We start from the raw sequence: 23,925 nt of genomic DNA, 5'->3' as shown, positions 1-23,925 counted from the left end.
TTGGAAAGGGCTGCTCCATTGGGCAATCAATTAGTATGCAGGCTGGGAAGCTGACAGAGCGAAGGGAAGGTTGTTCTTCTTTCAGAATAGTAGGAATACTTCCCAAAGTTTGTGAGGTTTATATAATGTGGCGTTTGTGACGACCTAAACATTTTTACTGCAGATCTCTCCATACACCTAACTTAGACTTTGCTGGCAGCCTTTAAACGTACGTTTATCTCCCAAATGCTTCATTAAATCACGGAAGAAGAAAAAAATCAGTTTTGCTGAGCATTAACAGCACTTTTACTGTGCTGGGATGTTTGAGCATGTTTTGACCTTACGGCCGGTGAGTTGCTCTCGTGGCATAAAGCAACACAACCTGGAATGTGCCGCACTTTGGCCTTAATTGTAAGTGAGTAATTTACACATGTTTGAGTAATCTTTGACACTGCTCCCGCTGCCCTACGTCACCAGGAAGCACTGTCGAATAGCTCCAATCCGTATGGCACAGTTTACCCCTCGTCTGCAGAGCGATAACAGGCAAAAACAAAACCTTACTACCACAAAGGAACTCGCTGCACCGCCTTCTGGTACGAGTGTGCCCACCTCCACGCAGCCTGAGAGTCAACAGACGTTTGTTTTGCAGGGTCATAACGGAAACCAGGAACAGAAACTTCAAATGAGCCGATTTAGTCCAATAAAGCGTTTTCTAACCAACTGTTTCCCAGCTGAAACTGGCACTATATCACTGGTCAAGATGGTCTTTTGTGCAGAAGTCTGTACCTTTTCTTCATCAGTGCATCACGTGACAGACAGCAGATGCAGCACACGTTTACCCAATGACCTCCGACTGTCCAAATGTGTCACAAAGCCAGATTACATGTGGTATAATGGGCGGCAGCTGCACGCCACGGCAAGGCTCCAACAGTGAACGGCGAGAAAAAACCCCAAAAAAACACACAATTCTGCAAACTGTGGGGATGTGAAATGCCAGCGCGGCGACCGTCTTTCTCAAGGACGAACCGTGAGGATGTGGAGTCTTAACGCCCTAATGGGGTTTGAAAGTGGACAGTCATGTTTCTTAATTAGGATTGGTGAAAGAAGGTTAAGCTGGAATGAAGGTTAACTGACTGTATCCCGGACAAGCCCTCAAGTACGACTTATTGCACAAGAGGAAAAGATTTGAACGTTTGACTCGACTAAAATGACCAACTATTGATTCCGGAACAATATAGACAAGCAGGAAAGATTAGATTTTCCTAGATTTTTGTGGAGAGTACCAAAACTATAAAACACTTAGTTTGACAAAAGTATTTTTCATGGTGTTACCGTAGCAATGACCAGAACCCCCCCATTTATTCTAATGGGAAAATGGTTGCACAATTTATCAAATGACAAGGACACATTTTTTCTTCACAAAAATCCCACAAACATTGAAATCCAGACATTGTGAACCTGACCACACAAGCTTCAAATCTGTATGCCAAGGTCAAATTTAACTAGATAAATAGTTTAAGAGGAAGTAATATTCTTGAAGGTATTTGGTAATGATTTCAAACATACTGAGAAAACTATCTCACCCTTTGCTGGTTCATCCATATCAGTCAGCAACTCAAGCTGGACACTTTATATCCATCTTTGTCGAGAGAGAATCTTACAGAAATGTGAACCTGGCATAAAAATATATACTTTCATTAAGTTGCAGGAGATGATCAGCAGGTTGATTGTTGGCTGTGGTCTTTTGACACCTTACCCGTTTATTAATGTAGCGTAAGTGATCGGAGGTGGTCAGAGGGGATGATAATGCAAATGGTCAGCCTTGGATCCGTCAGCAGTGGCGGGTTGTAAGGTTTCAGTCAGGGTTGTAAGGTTTCAGTCAGGGCTGTAAGGTTTCAGTCAGGGCTGTAAGGTTTCAGTCAGGGCTTTAAGGTTTCAGTCAGGGCCGTAAGGTTTCAGTCAGGGCCGTAAGGTTTCAGTCAGGGCCGTAAGGTTTCAGTCAGGGCCGTAAGGTTTCAGTCAGGGCCGTAAGGTTTCAGTCAGGGCCGTAAGGTTTCAGTCAGGGCCGTAAGGTTTCAGTCAGGGCCGTAAGGTTTCAGTCAGGGCCGTAAGGTTTCAGTCAGGGCCGTAAGGTTTCAGTCAGGGCCGTAAGGATTCAGTCAGGGCCGTAAGGTTTCAGTCAGGGCCGTAAGGTTTCAGTCAGGGCCGTAAGGTTTCAGTCAGGGCCGTAAGGTTTCAGTCAGGGCCGTAAGGTTTCAGTCAGGGCCGTAAGGTTTCAGTCAGGGCCGTAAGGTTTCAGTCAGGGCCGTAAGGTTTCAGTCAGGGCCGTAAGGTTTCAGTCAGGGCCGTAAGGTTTCAGTCAGGGCTGTAAGGTTTCAGTCAGGGTTGTAAGGTTTCAGTCAGGGCCTTCAGTAGAAACCTGGGTTCATTCAGTCAAATGTGTATAAACGGGTCGACAAAAGGCGTATGGACAAAACAAATTTTGATTGGCTGATGATTTTGTCAGTCATGTGTGCGGCCTGACAACACAGGGGCAGCTGCATCTGTACAGCAGGCCCTAAGACGGAGCAGTTCACCAGAGGTGTTCAAGGCACTTTTACAGCAGGAAATTACAGTTACACCTCAACAATACCATAAGCAACTCAACTGTACATTATACAAATAAAATACAACACAAGACATTTTATACCTTTTTTCTTCATTCAGGGCAGAGAAGGCCCTGCCTGCCCCTGACGGCCCACCACTGTCCGTCAGTCTGCCCCACACCACAGCTGTGGTAACCAGTGTTGAGGGGGTCACTTATTACAAAAGTAACGAATATAGAAATATATCATTTTTGTAGTAACTGAGGAATGATATAGCAACATTAAACAGTACAACAATCAAGTATACAGTAATATACATATACAGTAATACTGCATGGTGTATAAGCTCTGCAGTTGCGTATAGCTAATGCCAAAACAAAACACGAGAGAATGGGGATAGTGAAGGAAAGATAAGATATTTATTGTCTGTCCCATTAGAGGCGAATTCATCTCTAACATGGCTTAAAGGGCATTTTAAAAGGCATTCAATTATATAAAATGCAAACAAACTTTATACACAATACAAATACATCCAAACTCTACAAAAATGCTGATGCTACTTGTTGCAGATGGGATCAATGATTTTTTTTCTGTGAGTGTTTTTATTTGCTGGTGGGCCCTTGTATCTTGTATCTGCCTGAGGAGCAGTCAGAGGAAGGCAGGAGTCTTTCCTGGTCGTGATGTTTTTTTTCTCCAAGATGGGAAAGGCCATATTTGCATATTGATTCCCTGATTGGTCAGATTTTGTAAACTCCACTATCCTTAAGGTTAGGGCTAAGCTATGGTTATGGTTAGCTTGTAAAACTTCGGGTCAGGTATACGGTCAGTTTGAATTAGTTTAAGGAAGCGTCTTGTGGAGGTGACGTCATAGTTGGAGCTCCACTTATCATTTGCCGCTAATGTCAGAGACTGGCCAATCAGGGAGCGACTGGCCTTTCCCATCCTGGGGAGAAAAATGAATTGCTTCCTGGTCACTGTGCGCTGACAGAGGTCAGAAACAGGGGTCTGTGCTGAACCTGTTGTCATTTTGGTGACCTGTTTTACAATCTGGGAGAATTTTGTTTTGTGTTTTACTGTGAGAAAGTTGCATCAGGATGTGATATTGAAGGTGACAAAAGGAAGGCATTAAGGCGGCATTATTACCATATTCAGTTTATATTTAGCCTAAAGTAACTCAAAGTAGTGTCCCTCAGTTACATATTTGAAACAGTAATACGTAATGCAAACAGACAAGTTACTTTAAAATCGTAATATATTAGCAGGTACAGCTTTAAACATGTCTAGCACTTGTGGTAACACACAGAGCTTACCACTACTTAGAGCCAGAGTCGACTCATTATTACAGAACATTATAGCTGAAGCATTTGCCACACAGTTCAGTAATGTGTCTGTCTGAATCCAAGCGTGCGGACAATCTCAAAAACCCTTTTCAATTTATAATTTTACCGCCTGTCACGAGAACCACAGCGTATAATTGACCTGTCGAGCTGAGGTAAATGTCAGTATTAATTCCTGCAGTTTGCATTAATGTATTCCTATTGTACGGCCTGGGCGTCAATAATGGTAATGTGCTGTAGTAAGGAGGTGTGCTTTTGCTAAAGTATTCATCCACTCAGATCTTTAGTCATAGTTATTGTCAACATTAATGTGTTTTTTTTAAATGAAAAGTACTCGACTGTAACAGCAAAAGGGACAGAACGCTTTTACAAAGAGTTGAATTAAACGTCTTCCTTTTCAATCAAAGTGCCCCAAACCACAACATCCCAGGAACAAGTCTGGTGTTACATTTGCTAAAAGGTCTCTGAGGCCGTGCAAAATGAGTTATATATTTGGGAACACACTATAGAGAATTTTATTACCTCAAAATATTACCTGACAAAGCAAATCTGTGCCACAAGGAAGCGACTGAATGTAATACTATACTGAAAACACTTGCAAACGAACACCTGGCTCCTGTGCAGTGAGAGCCGCTTAGAAGAGATGAGCATTCAAAAAAAACATGCGGGTGGTGAGAAGTCGGATTATCTGTCGTCGAATTTGCGTGACTGAAATGGCAAGAGACAGCAAGATTTGAGGTTTTGTTAGATTGTGACCTGACCAGTAATGTGGACATCTTTTTGAAACAAGTAGATCTGTGCTAAAACTATGTAAAATTCAAAGACTATGAGGTTGCATCTAAAAAGACATGGCAACTGCCCGTCAGGACAATCTGAACCTTCCTAACCTTGCGGTGGAAACAACCAGGAAGTTACATCACCAACAGCTGATTCATAAAAAGTATAACACCAAAGTGCAACAATATAGTGTTTGCCCAATGACCACTGGTTTGCACTGCTTTGTGACCATTGCTGTAGTACCTCCATATACCACACCGCCTTTGCTCTGCCCAATCCTGTCAGACCTCGGAAGCTAAGCAGGGAGGGGCCTTGTCGGTACTTGGATGGGAGACGGTTTGGGAACACCAGGAAGCCTGGCGAATAAATAAGTGGTTGGTGGTGGTCGGAGGGGTCCATGGCGCTGACTGGTTGCCTCACTTCCGTCAGTCTACATTGCATGCATTATAATTATTATATGGGGCGGCAAAGCAAGCTAGTTTTCCATTAGAAAGCATTGCACTCTAGACACGTTCTAAACAACTGTAAAGCCTGGTGTCTCCTGTGATAACGCTGGGTGATTTACAAATAAAGAAACCTGGCTGGTTTTCGTAAAGAACCTTTTTAAATCTCGTGTACTAATGAGGGCCGGACTGTGATTGACAGGCCATTAGAGCTAATGGTGCAGATGTGGCTACGACCGAACTACGTGCCCCGCGAGGGCCGAGTCTACGGTGAAGATCCCGCCCTTATGCCCTTTTTAGGAACATGCTCGGTCAGAGCAGGGTAGGAGGAGTCTGTAAATCCACCATGATTTCCCTTTCGAACGTGGTCATTATGGCAAACTGGGAGGAGTGAGCAGAAGCTGTCTATTACTTCTACAGTCTATGTGTTTGCCCCTTACTCCAATTTTTTTTTTACACAATTTCTCTCATTTTTTCTTGTTTTCCCAATTTTTGGTCCCAATTTTGTATTTATTTATTTTTCCATTTTTTTATATTTATATTTTTATATTATAGTATTCCCATTTTTTGCCCCATTTTTCCCCGCATATTTTTTAACAATTGTTTTCATATTTTTGCCACAATTTCCCCAAATCCGCCCTCCCATTTCCCTCCAAATGATTCCCCATTTTTTCCCACACATTTCTGGACATTGGAGGTGAACCCCATATTGTAAATTGGCAGATCTTCCTTTACATTACTGTTCTGTTTTCTGGTTAAAGACGACAAATATTTTAGTATCGTTCATGTGTCGTTATCGAAATCCAAGTATCGTTAAAGTACTGGTATCAGCAGTAATTTGAACAGTACCCAGCCCTCCCTTCGGATGCCCCTTTTCACGGCGGATGACGATGCACATCCTCACACTTTTTCCATGGCTTCTATATATAACTGGTGTGCTGTGTGTCCTTGTGCCCGCAGAGGGAGGCCAGGTCAACAACAGCGCGGGAGGAGGGCTGAACATGGGCCAGCCGCAGCACCCGTACCCCGCCCTGGGACAGCTGGCGCACATCTACGAGCAGCAGCAGCAGCCGCAACAGCCCAACAAGGACCTCAACAAGTACGCCTCGCTCAAGGCCGTGGGTGAGTGAAATTCAAGAGTTTTTTAATACTTTCTTAATTCCATCACGGTGAAATTGAATGCCACTATCGCGGGCCAAAGAATACAATCAGTCCTCATTATACTGACAATGTAAATAAATGACAAATTAAATAAAGAAAGTCTAAATGATGATAGGATGAAGTTAACTGTGAGGTTTGTATAAGCAAAAGGCTGTAGTTGGACAGTTTGATGAGTTTATTTTAAGCATATTGAAACCAAATTGGTTGGATGAAGTAATAAAAAAAGAAACTGAAACTATCATTTTCTTACCCCATTGGCAAAGAAAATTACCTGAAATGAAGATGAAGTGTTGAAACAAGTCAGAAACAGCTCAGAACGAGGAAAGTAATCTCGGTCTGTGAGTCAGTCTAATGTAAACCACTGTTTAAACCAATAAAAATGTTACTGCAAAATACTAGGGATGCACCGATACCACTTTTTCTAAAACCGATACGAGTACGAGTACTTGGATTAATGTACTCGCCGATACCGAATACCGATACGAGTACAAGGCATTTTCTTCAACAGACTGACTTTTTTCACAGCAGATTGGTTTGTAATTAGTTAATTTACTCATGTACATTTCCTTAAGTAAAGTAGGCGACACATTTAAGAGCAGTTATATTAGAATTGTGCTGATGCCATTTATTCATTCATTCATTCATTCAATATAATTTTTTATTTTTATTGCACTGTCCATCATAGACTGAAAAGTCCATGTCCAAAAGCTCCCAATGCCTGTGCTTTATTCATTTATGTATTTTATTTAACAATAGTATTGAGCTGTTACTTAAATGGTCTCTTTTCGTCTTTACTTCAGCTCCGTGTGGATTTTCTCGTGTGTTTGTATTAGCTTAGCGAGTAGCTACAGCGTTTTCATTGTTCTGCTGCAGCTCATTTTCGCTCAATATGGACATGCTGTATCTCTTTAATTTGGATTTTCTGAGGACTTTTTAATCGCTGGGTTAGTTTTTTCAGATGAATAAACCCCTGGGCATGAAACAGCGTCAGAATGGCCAAAACTGCTAGCCGCGAGTTAGCAACGTTAGCCTGTATGTTGTAAACACTGCAGACGCTGCAGCGCTAACAACATTAAGCTTTGGTTAAATCCAGCACAGACTCTGATTTAGAGAGTGTCGTCTGTAATAAAGTCAGCTCTATGTGGAATATTGTATTTCCACTACACAATTCTCCAGTTTGTTGCTTCTTCTCTCCTCAGCTGAGAGCTGCGCCTCGTAGGTGCACTGGCCGCACGTCAAATGGTATCGGTTTCTGGTATCGGGACCTCATGAATGAGTACGAGTATGAGTACAAGCATGTGGTATCGGTGCATCCCTACAAAATACCACAGACAACAAAAAATTTAGCCTCCACACATACTTAATAAAAATTAAAAAAAACATGGTGATTTGATTGTAATCTGGTGCCATTTTAGAATGTGAAACTGGATAAAGTAATCATTTATGTAATCCATGAGGTGGGGATTAAATGATATTTATCTATTTTTCCCATTAGCCCGCCTGAAGTGACCACTTTACATGTTAGCGCGAGGCTAACTTAGGCGGGAGGTAGCGGTTGAGTCATTTGATTCGTATCAGTGGCTTTGTTTGGCGTGAACCACAGATTGATTCGTCCTCCCAGAGCCGCACACGACTTCTGAGTGCACCAACTCTCTCTTTGTACAGAAATATTCAACCTCATTTACCATCAATAATGTTCGAGGCGGTGTACGTGTAGAGCAGCGTTTCCCAACCAGGGGTACAGGGACCCCTGGGGGTACTCGAGGACCTAGCAGGGGGTACTTCAAACTATTTCAGATTGAAAAAAGGGGGAAATTGAACATATTTTTTATAGGAAAAGCTATATTTTTCAGTAAAATGTGTTGCCTTGGGAGAATTTTAGGTTTATTTCGACCGCAACATTGTTGTTCCTTACAAATACCATTTTTTAAGTAATTACTTTCTAAATAAACTGCAACACCCCTGAGGTCGGGGGTACACGGACGACCATTGAAAGGCCCAAGAGGTACACAAGACAATAAAGGTTGGGAACCACTGGTGTAGAGAACGAGAGTTACGAGACTGTACCACATCAGTGTATGACTGTATCATAGACTGAAAGAAAAGAGACAAAAACAAACAAAAACATACGCTTGCACGCTTGTCCTACCACATCTAATATATTGTATTGAGGTCTGGGGGAGTGGCTACAGCAGTACTACAAACTCACTTGTCCTTCTCCAGAAAAGAGCAATTTGTGTAATTCATAACGCAGGATACAGAGATCACACTCACTCTCTTTTCCTGAAGTCAAATCTACTTAAACTGAAGGATCTAATCAATTATTTCACCCCAATAATGATGTTTAAAGCTAAAATGATCTATTACCAGCCAGTATTCAGGATTTCTTTCGACAACAGGAGGATAGATGAAGGGGTCACATGAATTTCCAAACTCCAGTTGTCCGATCCACTAGGAGGAGTTTCTGCTTTGCTGTTTGTGGCGTAAAACTATGGAATAGCTTGAATGTGTCACTCAAGAAATGTACCACAGTTTGCCAATTTAAATCTATGTATAAAAACATGGTCTTCACGAACTATAGAGCTGGATGTTAATTATAATTTGAATAACATTATTGTCGCTGGATTTCTATGGCCGTGATGTGCATATTGTGGAAAGACATTCATAGTTTGTAAAACAATTGTTGTAAATATTGAGTTGTGCAGGTTGTTGTAAAAGAAGAACGATATGAGCTTCTTTTGCTCCTGTAAAAATATCAAGTAGAAAAGGGGGTGGGACTAAATAAGGTCACACTTCAACCCACTCCTTTTTGAACAATTGCTGTATTGGTATCCATTACTTGTATTATCATTGTTTTTAAATTGTTCGAAACTAAAAAAATACAAATTAAAAGAAAAAAAGCCACAAAAAAGTGCCAAAAAAACAAAGCAGTAACAAAAAATGTGCCAGAAAAGCAACAATAACACAACAAAAAGTGATAAAAGGAGCGTCCAAAATGTGGCGAAAAAAGAAAGCAACAAAAAGTTACAATCTGTTTTCTTTCAAGGCAAGGCCACTTTATTAATACCGCACATTTCATACACAAGGCGACTCGATGCACCTTTCAAATGCATGCATTGATGTCGCCCTCCAGTCGAGAAGCTTTTAGATTTGGGTAAAGCCGAAAACACGGGGAAATAAACTGCGCAGGGCCTTTAAAGAGAGGGTAAACGGTCACAGCGGAAACCTGGATAAGAGTTTGGTTTGTTTACATCCCTCTAAAACTGATCTTTTGACACTGTTACTCAGGTCCAGCGTTTAATCAAATGACATCCGGTCTCCCAAACACAGCTTTTCCAGGCCCAGGCATATTGATATGACTAATCTAAAGCCCTCCTCCTCGTGCCTCTGACAGATGCTATGGATTTTTTTGCGACCACACTGGCCGCGCTGGACGACCCCAAACAGCTTGCCCATCAAGCTGTTTCTGGTCCTGCTTAATTCAGCCGCCGCCGTGAACGGGCCGGGCCGAGCATCTGTCTGAGCGCGCCTCCCGTGTCCCTGGCACGTCAGCCGCTTCATAACCGAGCCGAGATTGACTGGTGAATTTCCCGGTGTCGGTTTGTTTATGCCGGACAGGTGGGCCCCCTTCGCCCGCCGCGCCTCATTGGGTATTCAGTCCTGGCCCGGGCTGGGTATTATCCGCAAAGATTTCTTGTGCAAACACTTACAGGATGCCATTTGTCTGGCCTTTATCAGAAAAATAATCCTCGCCGCTTGTTTGTCAAGGTCCCTGCTGCATGTCGAGTGGTTTCACAGTGTACGGCAGTCCTGCAGTTGTGTTTCTTGCCCTCACATTACCTGTAGTGCACATCCCGATTTTACACAGAAATTACAGGCAGGTTTCAGCAGGCATGAGGACAACAAAGAAATGCTTCGTCCTGATTTAGGCACTTTTACATCTGCAACACCAATCAGTAAAAATGAATGTGCGATATATTTAGCCAACAAAGTTCTTTTTTTTCTCAAATTGCTGCATAAATCAATTTACTCGACTGCATGGACAAGTTACCCCATTTAAGAGCCTAAAAAGCGACATGGTTTGTAATGGAGGCAATTTGAGCGCCAAACTGTCCAGTGAAGCGGTCTACACTGTAAAAACACTATACTATTTTATCTATTTATTTTTTTACTGTTGTACTTAATGTGCTTAGTGTCCTTTAGTCACTGTTTATACCAGTGTCCTTAAAGCAGGACTAAGTAACTCGTGCCCCTGGAGGCCATAAGCGCCACTGCAGGTGTCGTAGTGTTTTGTTTTTTACTCATTAATTATCCGTGAGAGTAAAAACTTTGCTGACAGAAAAGACAAAGGGAGAGAGGGATATTGTACATCAACAACTACACAATGGAAATAATTTTCTGTAAATACTGTTTTAAGTGACGCTAGCCCACAGTTAGCTTTGCCCGTTAGCCTGTTAGCGTCTTCTTCGTGATTCCATTAGTGTGTATTGGTGGCTCCGACCCGGTGGCAGTGAAGTTGCAATTGTGGTTTTAAGGCCAGAGACACCAGGGGGAGAAAAAAGTCCCCCCAATCATCCCATTAACACTCCCCAGAGGGACTACGGAAAGGATTCATTAAGGTTAACAAGTTCCTTAGTACCGCTCTAAATTTTGTTGTACTTTTTCACAATGACAATAAATTAAACTGAACTAAAAACACAAAGATATTTTGTTATCTCTGAAATAGCCTTCAGTTAAACATTTATTATTATAGTGAAGGTTTCAATCATATAAATATATAGAAATATATCTATTAGAGGCTGACTAACGTGAGTTTTGCTCAGGCCGATTATTGGAGATTTTGATTGGCCTATTGTTAGGGTATGCTAAATTGGACCCATGAACAGACGCAGCAAACCAAAGCGTGGTTCGAAGTAAATTTAATAACAAAAATTGTCCCAGTGGCTTGGCTTGGTCCTGGGGGTGGCTCCGGAGCAGGCTCGGGTACTAAAAGAGATCAAAAACAGAATCAAAATTGGAACCTGAAAAAACGATCATACAAACTATCACTGAGCTGAAGTAGCTACCGCAACATAAACGGAACAATCCCACGATGAGTGGAGGTGAGTCTGAGGTCTTTGTATTGCACTGATGAGCAAATGGAGTCAGGTGTGCCTGCTCAGAGTCCACGCCCCCACCAGGACCAAGCCTAAAAACAAAAACAACAGAGCCACAAGAGGGCGACAAAAAACATGCATCCATGGCCAAAACATAACACCTATGCTGATATGCACTGCCAATGTTTCTTGTCTATATGATGCTTCTAAACGTGCCAGTGTTGAACTGTGACAGCAGGGGGCGCTGCATGAGGAAAATAGGGCTGATTTATTCAGGACATTTATGTTTAGTCGGTACTTGAAAAAATAGGTGTACAAAGTTGTGACCAATTTTCACCGCAGTGTCTCCGCTACCCTGAGGTGTGGGAAGTTGTGGAGAAACAGTGAGTCTCTACCACGTTCGGTTTGGGCGATATCGGTCTGATATCAAAATATCGGCTCGATATATCAATCGGGCTCCAGCGTATAATAAACAAGGACTTAGGGAGTAGGGAGGACATCCGGACACCAGCCCATAAGTGTGCCAATACGCTGTTGGATGAAAAAAAACTTTGCATAACGTTGATGAATGACTTAACTGACCACACAGGAAATTGATCTGTGATTCTTTTTCACAGTTTGCGAGTGCACTTTTCTCTTACATCACGGCGCGTTCTGTGGCCCCCAGACCCGACTATAACAGATGACCGTGCCCATGGACGCCTGTGCAAGGTGGTTATTTTCCTCCAACGCGAGCGGTTTATATAAGCAGAGACATTTTTTTAAGTCCTCCCTCAAAACTGCATGAATGATAAGCGGTCATATTTCCAACGCGGAAAAGCCACGGCAAAACATTAGCATATCAATGGGAGACGCCTACTGCCGATTAGCGCTGCATCGGACCCTTGCATCTGTTTTGTTAAGCGTATTCCCCCCCCCTTCCTTCACAATTCCCAAATAAACATTCAAATATAGACACCAGACAATACGGTATTTTGGGCTCTGTTTGATTGCACAAAAAGCACGAGGCATATTTGTGTCAATCCCGGAGGGTACGACAACAAAGGCACTCAAGATTTAGCAGCAATACTCCACAAAAAAGGCACACAAAAAAAGAAAAAGAAAAAGGAAGAAACAGACGTGCTACGGCGGAGACAATTCCTCCGCTGACAGGAGCCACCATTCATCCGAGTTCGCTCACTGTCGGCGTTTGAGCTAAGGGATGGAGGGGGGGGGCGAAAAGTAAAAGGCAATGTTTCGCGACTGGAAGACATTATTCCGGTGATGTTAGGGCCACGGATTCCTTTCATCTCGTAGACACTAAACCAACAGACGGAGGCTGCACACGCTCCAGGAAGAATATAGTTGTCGGAAAAGGCAGAGGCAGGATAATGCAAGACTGATGGAAATGATGAGTATACAGGAAAACAGCATATACTAATATTTCTACAGGCGGGTACGTAAATCAACGTCTGTTTTGTCGACAAATATAAGCTGTAAAAGGAGTGGCAATGTGCATGATGCTATCAAAAGTATAGACATCCTAATAAAAAGTATCGTATCGTCCCGCAAAATATCGCGATACATAGCAAGGTCGATGTATTGTCACGGATTTAGTGCACATGCAAGACTTTTGTGCAGAGGGAGCTAGCATGACGGTGCTTTTAATTAGCAAGTCAACGCGAGCTAGCAAAAATCTTACAGGACCCACATATGGGTTGCAGCCCACGCTTTGAGAATCAATGCTTTATGCCATGTTATAAAGCTGTTCCCTCATCAAAAACATGCCTGGAGTTGTATAGGCTCTGTGCATTCAATGTTTTTTTTTTTAACTAACTTCTTGTGCAGGCAGGGTTGCCAGGTTTAACCATACAATTGGGCATCTTTTTAAGCCCTGCCGCGGGTGCAAAAAAAAAAATGTTTTCAATGTAAAAAGGCCTATTTATTTATTTCATTCTTGCTGTTTCTCATCATTGCAGGAGTACATGAACTCTGTAAGCTAGTGAAAAACATTACGTTTAAAGGAACAGTCCAGCGTTTTTGCATACTGAGATATGTTCTTACCTGAGCGTAGACGAGTTCTTTTGGTCCGGTCTGGTCTTCACGCGTGCCCTCAGTCACGTAAACGCAGCACAGACGGCGTTAGCATTATCCGTATGTCTGTGGGTTTTGTGCTTTTTTTCCCCAATGCCCGCTGGCTGCTCTGCTTCATGACCACGACACTAGAAGCCGCCGTTGCCGTAGCACCTCCATAAAGCCACTAGTCTCCCATTAGAAATCATTACACTTTGGACACGGTGAAAACAACTTTAGAGCCTGGTGGTGCCTAATTTTTTTTAACTTTTACAGCTAGACATTGCTCCTGTGATAACGCTGGGTTAGCTACAATTAAAGGGACCAAGGCTGGTTTTCGTAAGAAACATTTTAGAAATCTCGTACTTAATGAGGTTAGCATTGGAGCTGCGCGAGCTACACGTCACGCAAGGGCCGTACAGCACAGATCCCGCCCTTACGCCCTTTTTAGGAGCATGCTTCGTCAGAGCTGGGGAGGGGGAGTCTGTAAACCTGCCATGATTTCCGCCCTCGAACTTGGTATTATCATTATGGTAAACGGGGAGGAGTGAGGAGGAGTAGTCTATTCTGTTTAACCGTCTATGGTTTTTTCCGATATTTTTGGGTGGGTTTGCCTGCCGAGACCTGGCAACCCTGTGTGTAGTGTAAAGACGGCTTCCTGACCACATTTTAAAGTAAGTTTGAAAAGAATAATACTAAAGTCTATTCAACAGAACAGACTAACTTAAGAAAAGCGTCATTTGTTAGCTCTAAGGCTAAAAGACTGTTGTTGAAGCATTATCATACCATGTACATTTCTTCTACATGTTCTAAGTACTGTTTTTACAAGTCATGGCTAACTCTCCATAGGAATACAAACGGAAACAGCATAGAGTCGTTAAGAAAGTTAGCATCCTGCTGCTATGGAACGTTCTGTGCACAGAGCCTATTTCGAGTTGGAGAGTTTTTTATTGAAAACGCTCACAGCCATCATAACATAATCTCATTCAGCTCATTTAATGCCTACAGTGTAAGTGGATTTCTATATAAACCTTTTTATGAGGACACACCAGTTAATAACTATAAGCTTAGTCATGTAAATTCACAGCCCACAGTCCATTACCAGGACCCTGAAGGCACCACTCCCTTTCATAACACAGATCATTCGAAGAGAGACTTGAATTACTTCCAAGCTCTATAAAAGAAACTGCTTTAGCTTACTGGCTGGCAAGTTTTATTACTGTGTCCACTTTAGCTTCTTTGTGGTAATTTTTTTTTTAAAGAGCTCTCGTCGACCTCACTCTCTAAATCAATACTTTACTTTCTCGCCCCTACACATTTCTCCATCTGCATTATCCCCCCAATCGCTCTACATATCCCACCTCTCCTGCACCCCCAACACAAGTGCTTCCCCCCCCCCCCCCCCTCCGTCTTTCTTGGGCAGTCATGGCTATAGGGCTAATCTCCACCGCCCGCTATCTGATTCCATAGGTGTAATTGAAGTGCGGTCAGGGGCACACTCCTCCTGCAGGCTGCACACACTTGACGGACACGTTTCCATTCCACAAGTGCTATTCAAATAGGCCGCAGTGTGGAGTGATTGGATACCTGTCGGCAGATAGTGGCATTACTGTGTAGGGATGATGGAAGCGTCATGGACGAGGAGAGGGGAGCGTGGGAATCCATCCAGCATACTACAAACATTACATACTATGTCATCCTTTGGAAATCCAAGGACAAAATGTTTACATTTTGAATATGATTTTTATATATAGGAAAAAAGGCCTTTATTTAGCATGTGATCAAGTACACTCTGATTTATGGGTTTTTAGTTGTGTCGTGCGTTCAGAATGAAACTAGGAAAGGACTTATTTGTATAGTGCCTTTCACCGACATATTCTCAAACCTTTTACTGCACGTCATTAAACAGTAAACTTTGAAGACAATATTAAAACACTGGTCCTGTACTGCATTCTTTTATGACAAACAATGACAGAGGAAGCCACTAACTTAAAGGAATAGGCCACCGTTTTTACATACTAAGATATGTTCTTACTTCACTTTAGACGTGTTAATATATCCCCGTCTGGTCTTTGTCCGTGCGCTCTGCCAGGCAAACGGAGCACATACGCAGCCTCTCCAACATGTCACATAGCTCCGAAAAAGCTCACGATAGAAGCTACCAAGCTCTTCCACGTGTTCCCTATTTAAATAAAGTTACGTGAAGTGTTTTCATGCGAAGTATATTTACACAGAAAAGTTAACGTGAGTCCGACTTTCAACTCACCCAGAGATTCACCACCATTCCTCCTCTCCAACTGCACCTTCAACTAAGTAGCTAGGCTAACATTAAGTGGCTAGCCTTGCTGCTACTAGCCTAGCCACACTGCTAGGAATCACAACAAACGCAAACTTTTGGGAACTATTTGCTGCAGAAATCCTTAAATAAACCTCTCGGCCTTCATAAAAGTGTATTAATTTTATTTTGTGTGTGTTCAGTTGGCAAATAGCCGTATAATAAGCAGGATAATGTTTAGAACGCTGGTCAATATCGGGAAAATAAGTACCTTCAGGGTGAAACAAGACCTGTCAGTACTTATTTTCCCGATAATGACCAGCGTTCTATACATTATCCCTTACTTAAAGCTACTCTAAGCGATCCGGTTTTTCTGGACCGGCATGGTTGCATTCCCACATTGCATTGCTAGATGCGTCACTGTTGCGAACAGCGAGGCAACTTGTACCGCAAAAGGAGACCGGCACACCTCCCTTTCCTCGCAGCACACCCCACAACACAAGCCTCACCCCCACCTGCCCCTAAAAACATGCAAACACAAGCACGTGCAGACATGGATCACAAAATGAAGCAGCAGACGCAGCAACAGTTAGCGGCTAACACAGAGTTTAGCATCATGATGGAAGTCTACAAAATGATCGTAAACTGACAAACATCTTACAGACCTGAAATCCTCATGAAATGTCCCTTTGTTCAATAATCCGATATCTACCGGGAGCCTTCAGGTCTTTTTTTTCCTCCTTATGATTACTAAGCAACGCAGGTACCGAGGCTGAGGCGTTCAAGGGTTGCTGGGGAAAAAAGCTCTGCACTGTAAACTTAGTTCTAGATGGAAGTATTATGTTCTAAATGCAAAAAACAAAAAGCACGGTTCACAACTGACTCCTACTGACAAAAAATTCAAAATAACATAGCTTAGTGTAGCTTTAACTAATGAAGTGTTATGAATTAAATGTTAACTCATCACTTATCAAATAAAGCGTAGTTAGTTAATTTTCCTTCCTTAAAAAAAAAGAAAAAATCTCAGTTTGAAAACTTTTAAACATTTTCATTTCCAGATCTGCAGCCGCCACACTATAACCTAAGCCGGTCATCTTAACGAAAGCGAAGGGGCTTTAAAATCGACTTCAAACTTTCTGCATGTTTTCAACTCGTCCTCATGAGAAATTAAACGCCATCTTGACTTCGCACGGGGCTGTCCACTTCCCCCCGATTTTCTTTAATTGCCTCTTGCCACTTTCCCCGTGGCCCTCAGTGCTGCTGATAAGCCACACTCCTGTCAATCAATATCCATCTGCACTGTCCCTCTGTGCGTCTCTATAAGGTCACTCTATCGAACCCCAGCCTCAACCAAAGCTCAAGGCGGCTAATAAACGCTCAGGATGGAGACTTGAGACGAGAGGAAGAAGAAGAAGGCGGCCTCGCGGTACAAGCTCAAATGACCAATTACGCAAGTCATGATGTTCACAAATGGTTTTAAAAAGGCAACACTTTCAGGATGCCTCAGCGGTGGTTTTGGAACACGTAAGACAAAACGTACAACAGGCACAATTTATCTAATCAAGAGCCTCCTGTTCTTGTTTCAGTGTTTGAAACCTACCCTTGCATGTGTGAAGGGGCGCTATTAGAGGGCCCATTTCAGCTCCTGCTCTGGGGACACTTAGACCGGGAACATTTGGGTGATGAGGTTACATTGGGTTGTATGTTCCCTGGCGTTCCCCCTTTCCGATGTACCAGGGAGCAGCTCGAGCACACAGACCTCAACCCAGTCGACATTCCTCAACGTTCCCTTCCATGGGACGCGTTTTGTTTTCCCGTTTGAAGGATTTTCCGTAGTAAAAGTGCAATTTCGCTGCCTTCATGCCAAAAAAAACTGCAAGGTGACAGGTAATTATTTTGTTTTGTGCCGTCTTCAGCGCGGACATGCGGAGATGGCAGGCTGCTAAACCCTCTGCGAAGATTCTTGTTTAATTTAGTTCGTATTCCAGTGGAGCATGTCCTTAAACATGCAGAGCTGCTGTGGTGTTTTCAAGTTTCATTTCTTCTAACTCTTCCTTGTCTGGGAGCATGAACATCTTTTCTTTTTCGTCTTTCTTGCCTCAACGTAACAAAGTTCAAGCAGCAGCATTTTTAGTGTTCAATCTAAAATGAACCGAGGTTAATCAAAAAGTTGATTCCGTTCAGGTGAAAATGACAGCTCGGCAAATGTAAAAAGTGCAATATGGCCTGATCGCTGCACTCCTGCCCCTCACGTCTATTTTAATTTCTTGTATGACTTTATTAAACGTAACCTTTGATGATGGTCTAGATGAAAATTGATACCATCTCGTCTCATCTCTGATTAAATCTTCAGAATCCTCTTACCGAGAAAGGAGAGACAGAAAATACAGACATCTCAGACAGTTTGTTTGTTTTTTTGTTTTTTTTCTACATTCAGATTATTCAGATCCTGGTCATAATCCGGCCTCAAAAGCTTTGTTTCCAAATGTTGTCCAGGAACCGCCTCAAACACGAGCCTCAAGTCTGATGTGCTGCTCTGTGCGTGTTTTCTATATCTATTTTCTTTTGCATCGTGATCCCAGGGTCACTTTTTGTTATGAAGCAGATTTGCAAAAAGAGTAAGTGGTGCCAATTTCTGACATCATCAATACAGCTTACTAAGGAGCATTTGTTTACAAAACCACCGATATTTGAAAGGAAATGTACTTTTACTTGCTAAAATATACCTCTTTATATCAGTATTTAGCTATTGGAGATAAAATGCTTTTGAATAGAATAAGTTGATATCATAGGAGGGCCCTGAGAGATTTTTGGAACAATGGCTGCAATAGATGATACAAAGAAGTTCAATGGAAGGAAAAGGAATACATTATGAATCTGTTTTCTGGTTCGAGATGACAGATATTTTGGTGCAGGTATCGGGAAAAAGTATCGCAAAAAGGTTCAGGTATCAGCATCGAAAACAAATATAACGGTACCGTGATTCCAACACCGGGACTGAGGCAAACTGTGAAACTGGTAGAACTGTTACACCCCTACGTTGCTCTGGTGGTGGCTTCACATCGGTAATGCTTCTATCATGTTGCCAGTGTCAATCCATCAATGACTCTTGCGTCCTAAATCATGCTGATACGTACTGTATATTCATTTGCGCCGACCTGGATTTAACAGTCCAGGGAGAAGTCACGTGTCGCTCGTGTCCACATAGCCCGTTTTGGCTTCCATTAAACTTCAGGGGGCTGCCAATATATAGCAACATCTTTATCCAGTCACTGTCACCAACGATCCAATGTATTTCCTTATCCGGGAAGACTGTCAGACGCTGCTTGTGAACCCCAAGCGACCGGTTCCCCCCTGTCTCCCTCACTTTCTTAGACTTGGAAGAAGTCATCTAACGCAGGCTTTATGTTATTGTCAACGCGGGCTTTGAAGACAGCTGCTGTGATCTGTCCCCGCCGCCTAAATGTGCTGGTCGCGGCGGGATCCTGGCCTTTTCCTGGCGAGACCTACCACTGTGAAGCAGCGGCTGTTTGGCGTTTCCACTCACGTACCCCGCTGGATATGTGCACCGCATTGATTCACCTGTCGCTTGAGCAAGTTTGATCCCTCTCTCCCGTGCTCTCCATTTCTTTCTGTCCAAGCAGAGAGATAAAAGCGGAGGGGACACGTCTCCTCACCTCTGCAGCGCTTTGGAACAGTGATTATATCAAGACATGTTCAGATAGTTTCCTTAAAGCACGTCTAAGTAACTCATGCCCCCAGAGGCCATGAGCGCCACAGCAGGTGTTGTTTTTTAAAGAGGGGGAGGCTATAAAGTGTGGACAGTACAGGTTCGGGAATTGAACCCTGGGGGACTCCACAATGGAGAGAAGCACAAGACGAGGTGGAGTCCCCCAACCTGAATGAAAAAGGTACTTGAACCACTCCAGGGCCGTCCCCATGACATCCACACAGTTCCAAATGTTTTAAAAGAACTTTATGGTCAACTGTGTAAAAAGCAGCAGTCAGGTCACAGGGTCACTAAAAACAGGTCATTAAAAACTCTTAAAAAGTGCAGATTGTGTTCTACGCAGAGCTTTATAGCCTGACTGGAAAGCATCTAGAATATCATGTGCATCCAAAAATGCACATAATGGTAGTGGAGAAGGGCAGAAATGTTAGCTCTCACTAAAAAGGTCACAAATCTCTCACAATAGTGGATTTGGGAGGGTTTAGCACGGACCCTATTGTTTTAAAAAAAGTACCCTGGGCTTGTCCAAATTCTGGGACACTATGCTCGAGAGGTATATTAACATCCCAGCTTTAAGACAAGAGAATTTTATTCAGGGTTTAAGTCAGGGTTTTGAACTTAAAATAAAAAAAATAACAACCCTACTTTGAGGGCGTTTTTGATCAGGAATCAACATAGTAGCAAGGTTAGAAGCTCAAAAAAGGTCATTTTTTGTGCATGATATTGGACCTTTAATTCTTTCAATGGTTCTGCTAAAAAACAATCCAGCCCTGGTTCGGTTCGACACTTCTCCCATCCAAAGTTGTATGTTAACACCTATTTCTCTCTCTGTTTTTCTCTCTCAGCGGCCAAGTACAACGGCGAACTCTACAACAAGCGTCATCTGATGGTGGAGCTGCCGTCCAAAGGTGGCCTCCCTCTGCAGCCCATGGGTAACTCCCGGCCGTCCTTGGGCAACACAGCACAGCCGATGGCATCTAACCACATGGCCACCTCCCAGATGAACCCCTCCATGGTCCAGATGATGCCGATGACATCCATGACATCCATGACGCCCATGACATCCATGACGCCCATGACGTCCATGACGCCCATGACCTCTATGACTCCAATGACATCTATGACTCCAATGACATCTATGACGCCAATGACCTCCTTCTCCCACATGACCTCCTTGACCCCGATGACCTCCCTGGGACCCATCACTCCTGAACCCGTGGCCACTTACACCACCCTCCCCACGGAGCGCCACATCTCCGGAGGCCACGTCGGACTCAAGCCGAACGGCCCGAAACTCAAAAGCATCCACAGTCACCCGGCTCACAGCGCGCACAGCCACCCACACAGCCACAGTAGCAAGCCGCCCGGGATGGGTGGCTCCTCCCTGGCGCACATGACGGGGACCATGCCGGGGGGTATGTCTCTCGGCATGTCGAGGCCCAGCGAGGTTCCGCTTGGTACCGCGACCATGGGGCGCCCGTTCGCGTACAGTTCCCACACGATAGCAGCCGGGCATCCAATGGGACTGGGGATTAAAGGCTGGGACGGGACGGAGACAGTTGGGCGGAGGAAGGCTTACGGGCACAAGAGGCCGCAGTGCACCGTCTTGGAGCCCAACCAGCTTCACGAGACGCGAGGACAAAGCCGCAGCCAGCACTTCCTGCCCACCCAACCCTACTTCGTGACCAACAGTAAGACAGAGGTGACCGTGTGAAACAGTTCGGGACCTTCTTTTGTGTCGTTTCCGAGAGAATGCATGTGGCAGCGTGGTACCGGTATCTCTCTCTCCAAACGGGGAAAGCCGCCTACAATGTGCAGGTCTTTTTGTGATGTTGTGTCGAAGGCTTGTCGGCCACTCGTGAGCGCTCCTCGTTTTTCACCGAATCCACCGGAGTCTACAGTTCAGTACAGGCGTCATCAGCAAACGGCAAAGTCTGTGTGTGTCCGCATGTGATATTAGTTTGTCCCGTCACAGCTAATATCTGCTCATTACGTTGCGGCGCACACGCATAGCCCATAATACCGCTGACTGAGACGAATAGGATTTTACTCAGCAATAAAGGGAACAGAAAGGTTCGTGAGAGGGGACCACTTGGAATCACCCGCCAATCCAAGCTACAAATGGAGAACTGCCGCCCGACCCGCATACAATTCTTCACAGGGCTCGGAAGCAGACACATGCCAATGTCATTGGACTTGCAGGGCTTTTCAAACCGCGCCCGGGTCATAAACTGTGCACAGAATAGAGACTGTAACACTGCCATTGTTCCGTTGTGATCTCGTTTGTGGACCGACAGCTGGTTTGGGCAAGGGGTTGGGGGTGGCTTAGCATCTGGATGGGGTTAAAGCTAATAGAATGAAGCAATTATACACAAACAAGCAGAGACATTGAAATACCACATGGGTTTGTTTTGTGGATTTGTAACAAAGCAACAGGTGACGATGGGGGTCTGTTTTAGTTTGTGAAGCAGAGCATTTTCTTTAAAGGCACACTGCGAAACATTTTGGACTACCTATTGCCATCAGTACAAAACTCCCAATGCTCGACACAGCTCGACACAGAAAATGCTAGTGGGTGATTAAAGAAGATCTGGATGAGGAACTAACCTGTTTCAATCTCAAATTCTGCTGCCTTTTGTGAACATCTCCATGGAGACGAGCTGGAGACGCACCCACTCCAGTGAGCCGCTCACAGCAAACGATAATGATGAAAATATCCATCATAAAATAAATGCTTGTATTCAGATATTATTTATTGGGTAAAAGTTTATGCGGTGTGGCTTTAGGCATTTCTGCTCAGTGTGGATCAGCGTGACAGAAACTAAAACTTCCAAAAATCCAGATTCTGAAAAAGCTGTGCAATTCTAGTCAAAGAGACATCTGTGACTTGGAGGCAGTGTACCCAAGTTCAGCCAAATGTGCCAAAAAATATTGATCCCCCCTCCCGTTAGTTTAGTTTGGTGAATTTGAAACACACAAAAAATATTATGTGTGAACTTTCAGTCCATCTTTAAATTGTAATTACAGATCTATTTTAGAAGAGAATTTTAAAGTGATAGTCTGTGAGTTTCCAAAGTGAGAAAAGAGAAAGTAAACAATCAAATTCCTCCCCCCTTTAACCAGAAAGCCCTCCTTTAGTTTGCGAAATGAGGAGAGCCGGAACAGAACTTTCAAAAGTTAACGATCAAGCTCCTCCCCCTCCCTCCTGATTGGACCTGACAGGCTGGTTCACAGGAAAGGCTTGTCTCATTGGTCGACGCAGGAGGATACTAGACTCTGATTAGTTGCAGAGATCCAGGAAGGACATAACAAAAAAATATTATTACGTACTTTACATCAAAATGCAATACCAGGGAGTGGATATTGCACATTTTATAACATTTGTGAAACATTTAGACTTCCAGACTATCATTTTAAGGAAGTTTTAATATTATTATACAACATCAACCTTCGCTGATTATTTACCGTAGGATTTTGCTTATACTGCAAGGAGAGGAAAACGTTTGTGCATGGGGTGCCACAAAGATCATACTCAGTGTGCCCCTAGCTACGAGAATATAACATATACTAATATAACATATACTAATGTAACTTTTAATTTTGTTGAATACAAAAGTTGATTTAATGGCAGCACAGGGCAGGTTTTTTTTCTTTTATAATGTGAAGTAAAAGCTCAACAATTCCTGTATTGTGGGGCTTTTTATCCTGAACCCTAATCAATCAAATCAATATACTGTAGCTCTCCCAAATCTATTTAAAATGTGTTTAGAAAGAAAAACAGTATATGGCTCCGTTTGGCTTTGCCTGACACACTGACACGTGCAAAGGAAAAATCCGATAATGTCACACAATCTTTATTCATCGGTTTATCTGTGGCACCCCTGCCAAACCTACAGGAACCAAGCCTTTCAATGCTCATTTTGGAATCTTTCACGCTATACAAAGATAATGCAGATTTTTTTCAATAGGACTTTGTGCTAGAAACAAATGCAGAGTTTAATGGAATATCCAGTCGCTTTGTAGGTAGCACTACTAATAGGGTCTCTCTGATCACTCTGTTCTCACTTAAGGAGGAGGGGGAAAAAAATGAACTTAAAACTGTTTCAATACTAATGGAGACATTTAGCGGCACAGCTAATGGTGCCGCTTTTCGCGAAAGTGCCGCTTCCTGCATTTTCATCCCATTAGCTTGCATTCAGGGTTGATATACAATACAAACACGATCCCATGAAGGCGATGTGTGCGCTAAGAGGACGACCACGCAGGCTTCCTTTCAGGTCGTACCTTTTTGAGTGCGAGTCCAATGCGGGGTGGGATCGGGAGACAAAACAACACCGGAAGAACGCATAAAGCCACACGGCGCAGCTTTTCAACCAATAAATAGGATCAAATCAAGCACGGTGACATGTTTGTTTTACGACCGCTGGGCTGCTCGTGCGACACAGCGAAAACATATAACCTGGAAAGTTCCGCAGTGTGGCTTTAATTAG

At 43.4% G+C, this 23,925-nt stretch overlaps 1 protein-coding gene across 1 annotated transcript in view; it reads left to right on the top strand.

The window, feature by feature from the left end:
- Positions 1 to 21,971, top strand: part of shisa9a (shisa family member 9a) — an 86,218-nt gene extending 64,247 nt beyond the window's left edge. Inside the window, exons 3-4 of the mRNA XM_079577466.1 lie at positions 6,082 to 6,243; positions 20,281 to 21,971. Coding sequence (XP_079433592.1) covers positions 6,082 to 6,243; positions 20,281 to 21,149 — 1,031 coding nt within the window. The 3' untranslated portion in view covers positions 21,150 to 21,971. The remainder of the gene's footprint in view (positions 1 to 6,081; positions 6,244 to 20,280) is intronic.
- Positions 21,972 to 23,925: the final 1,954 nt, after the last annotated feature.

Source organism: Gobius niger (assembly GCF_951799975.1).
Source record: "Gobius niger genome assembly, chromosome: 19".
Lineage (NCBI taxonomy): Eukaryota > Metazoa > Chordata > Actinopteri > Gobiiformes > Gobiidae > Gobius > Gobius niger.
The sequence above is the reverse complement of the archived record's forward strand: the minus strand, read 5'-3'. Positions and strand labels throughout refer to the sequence as shown.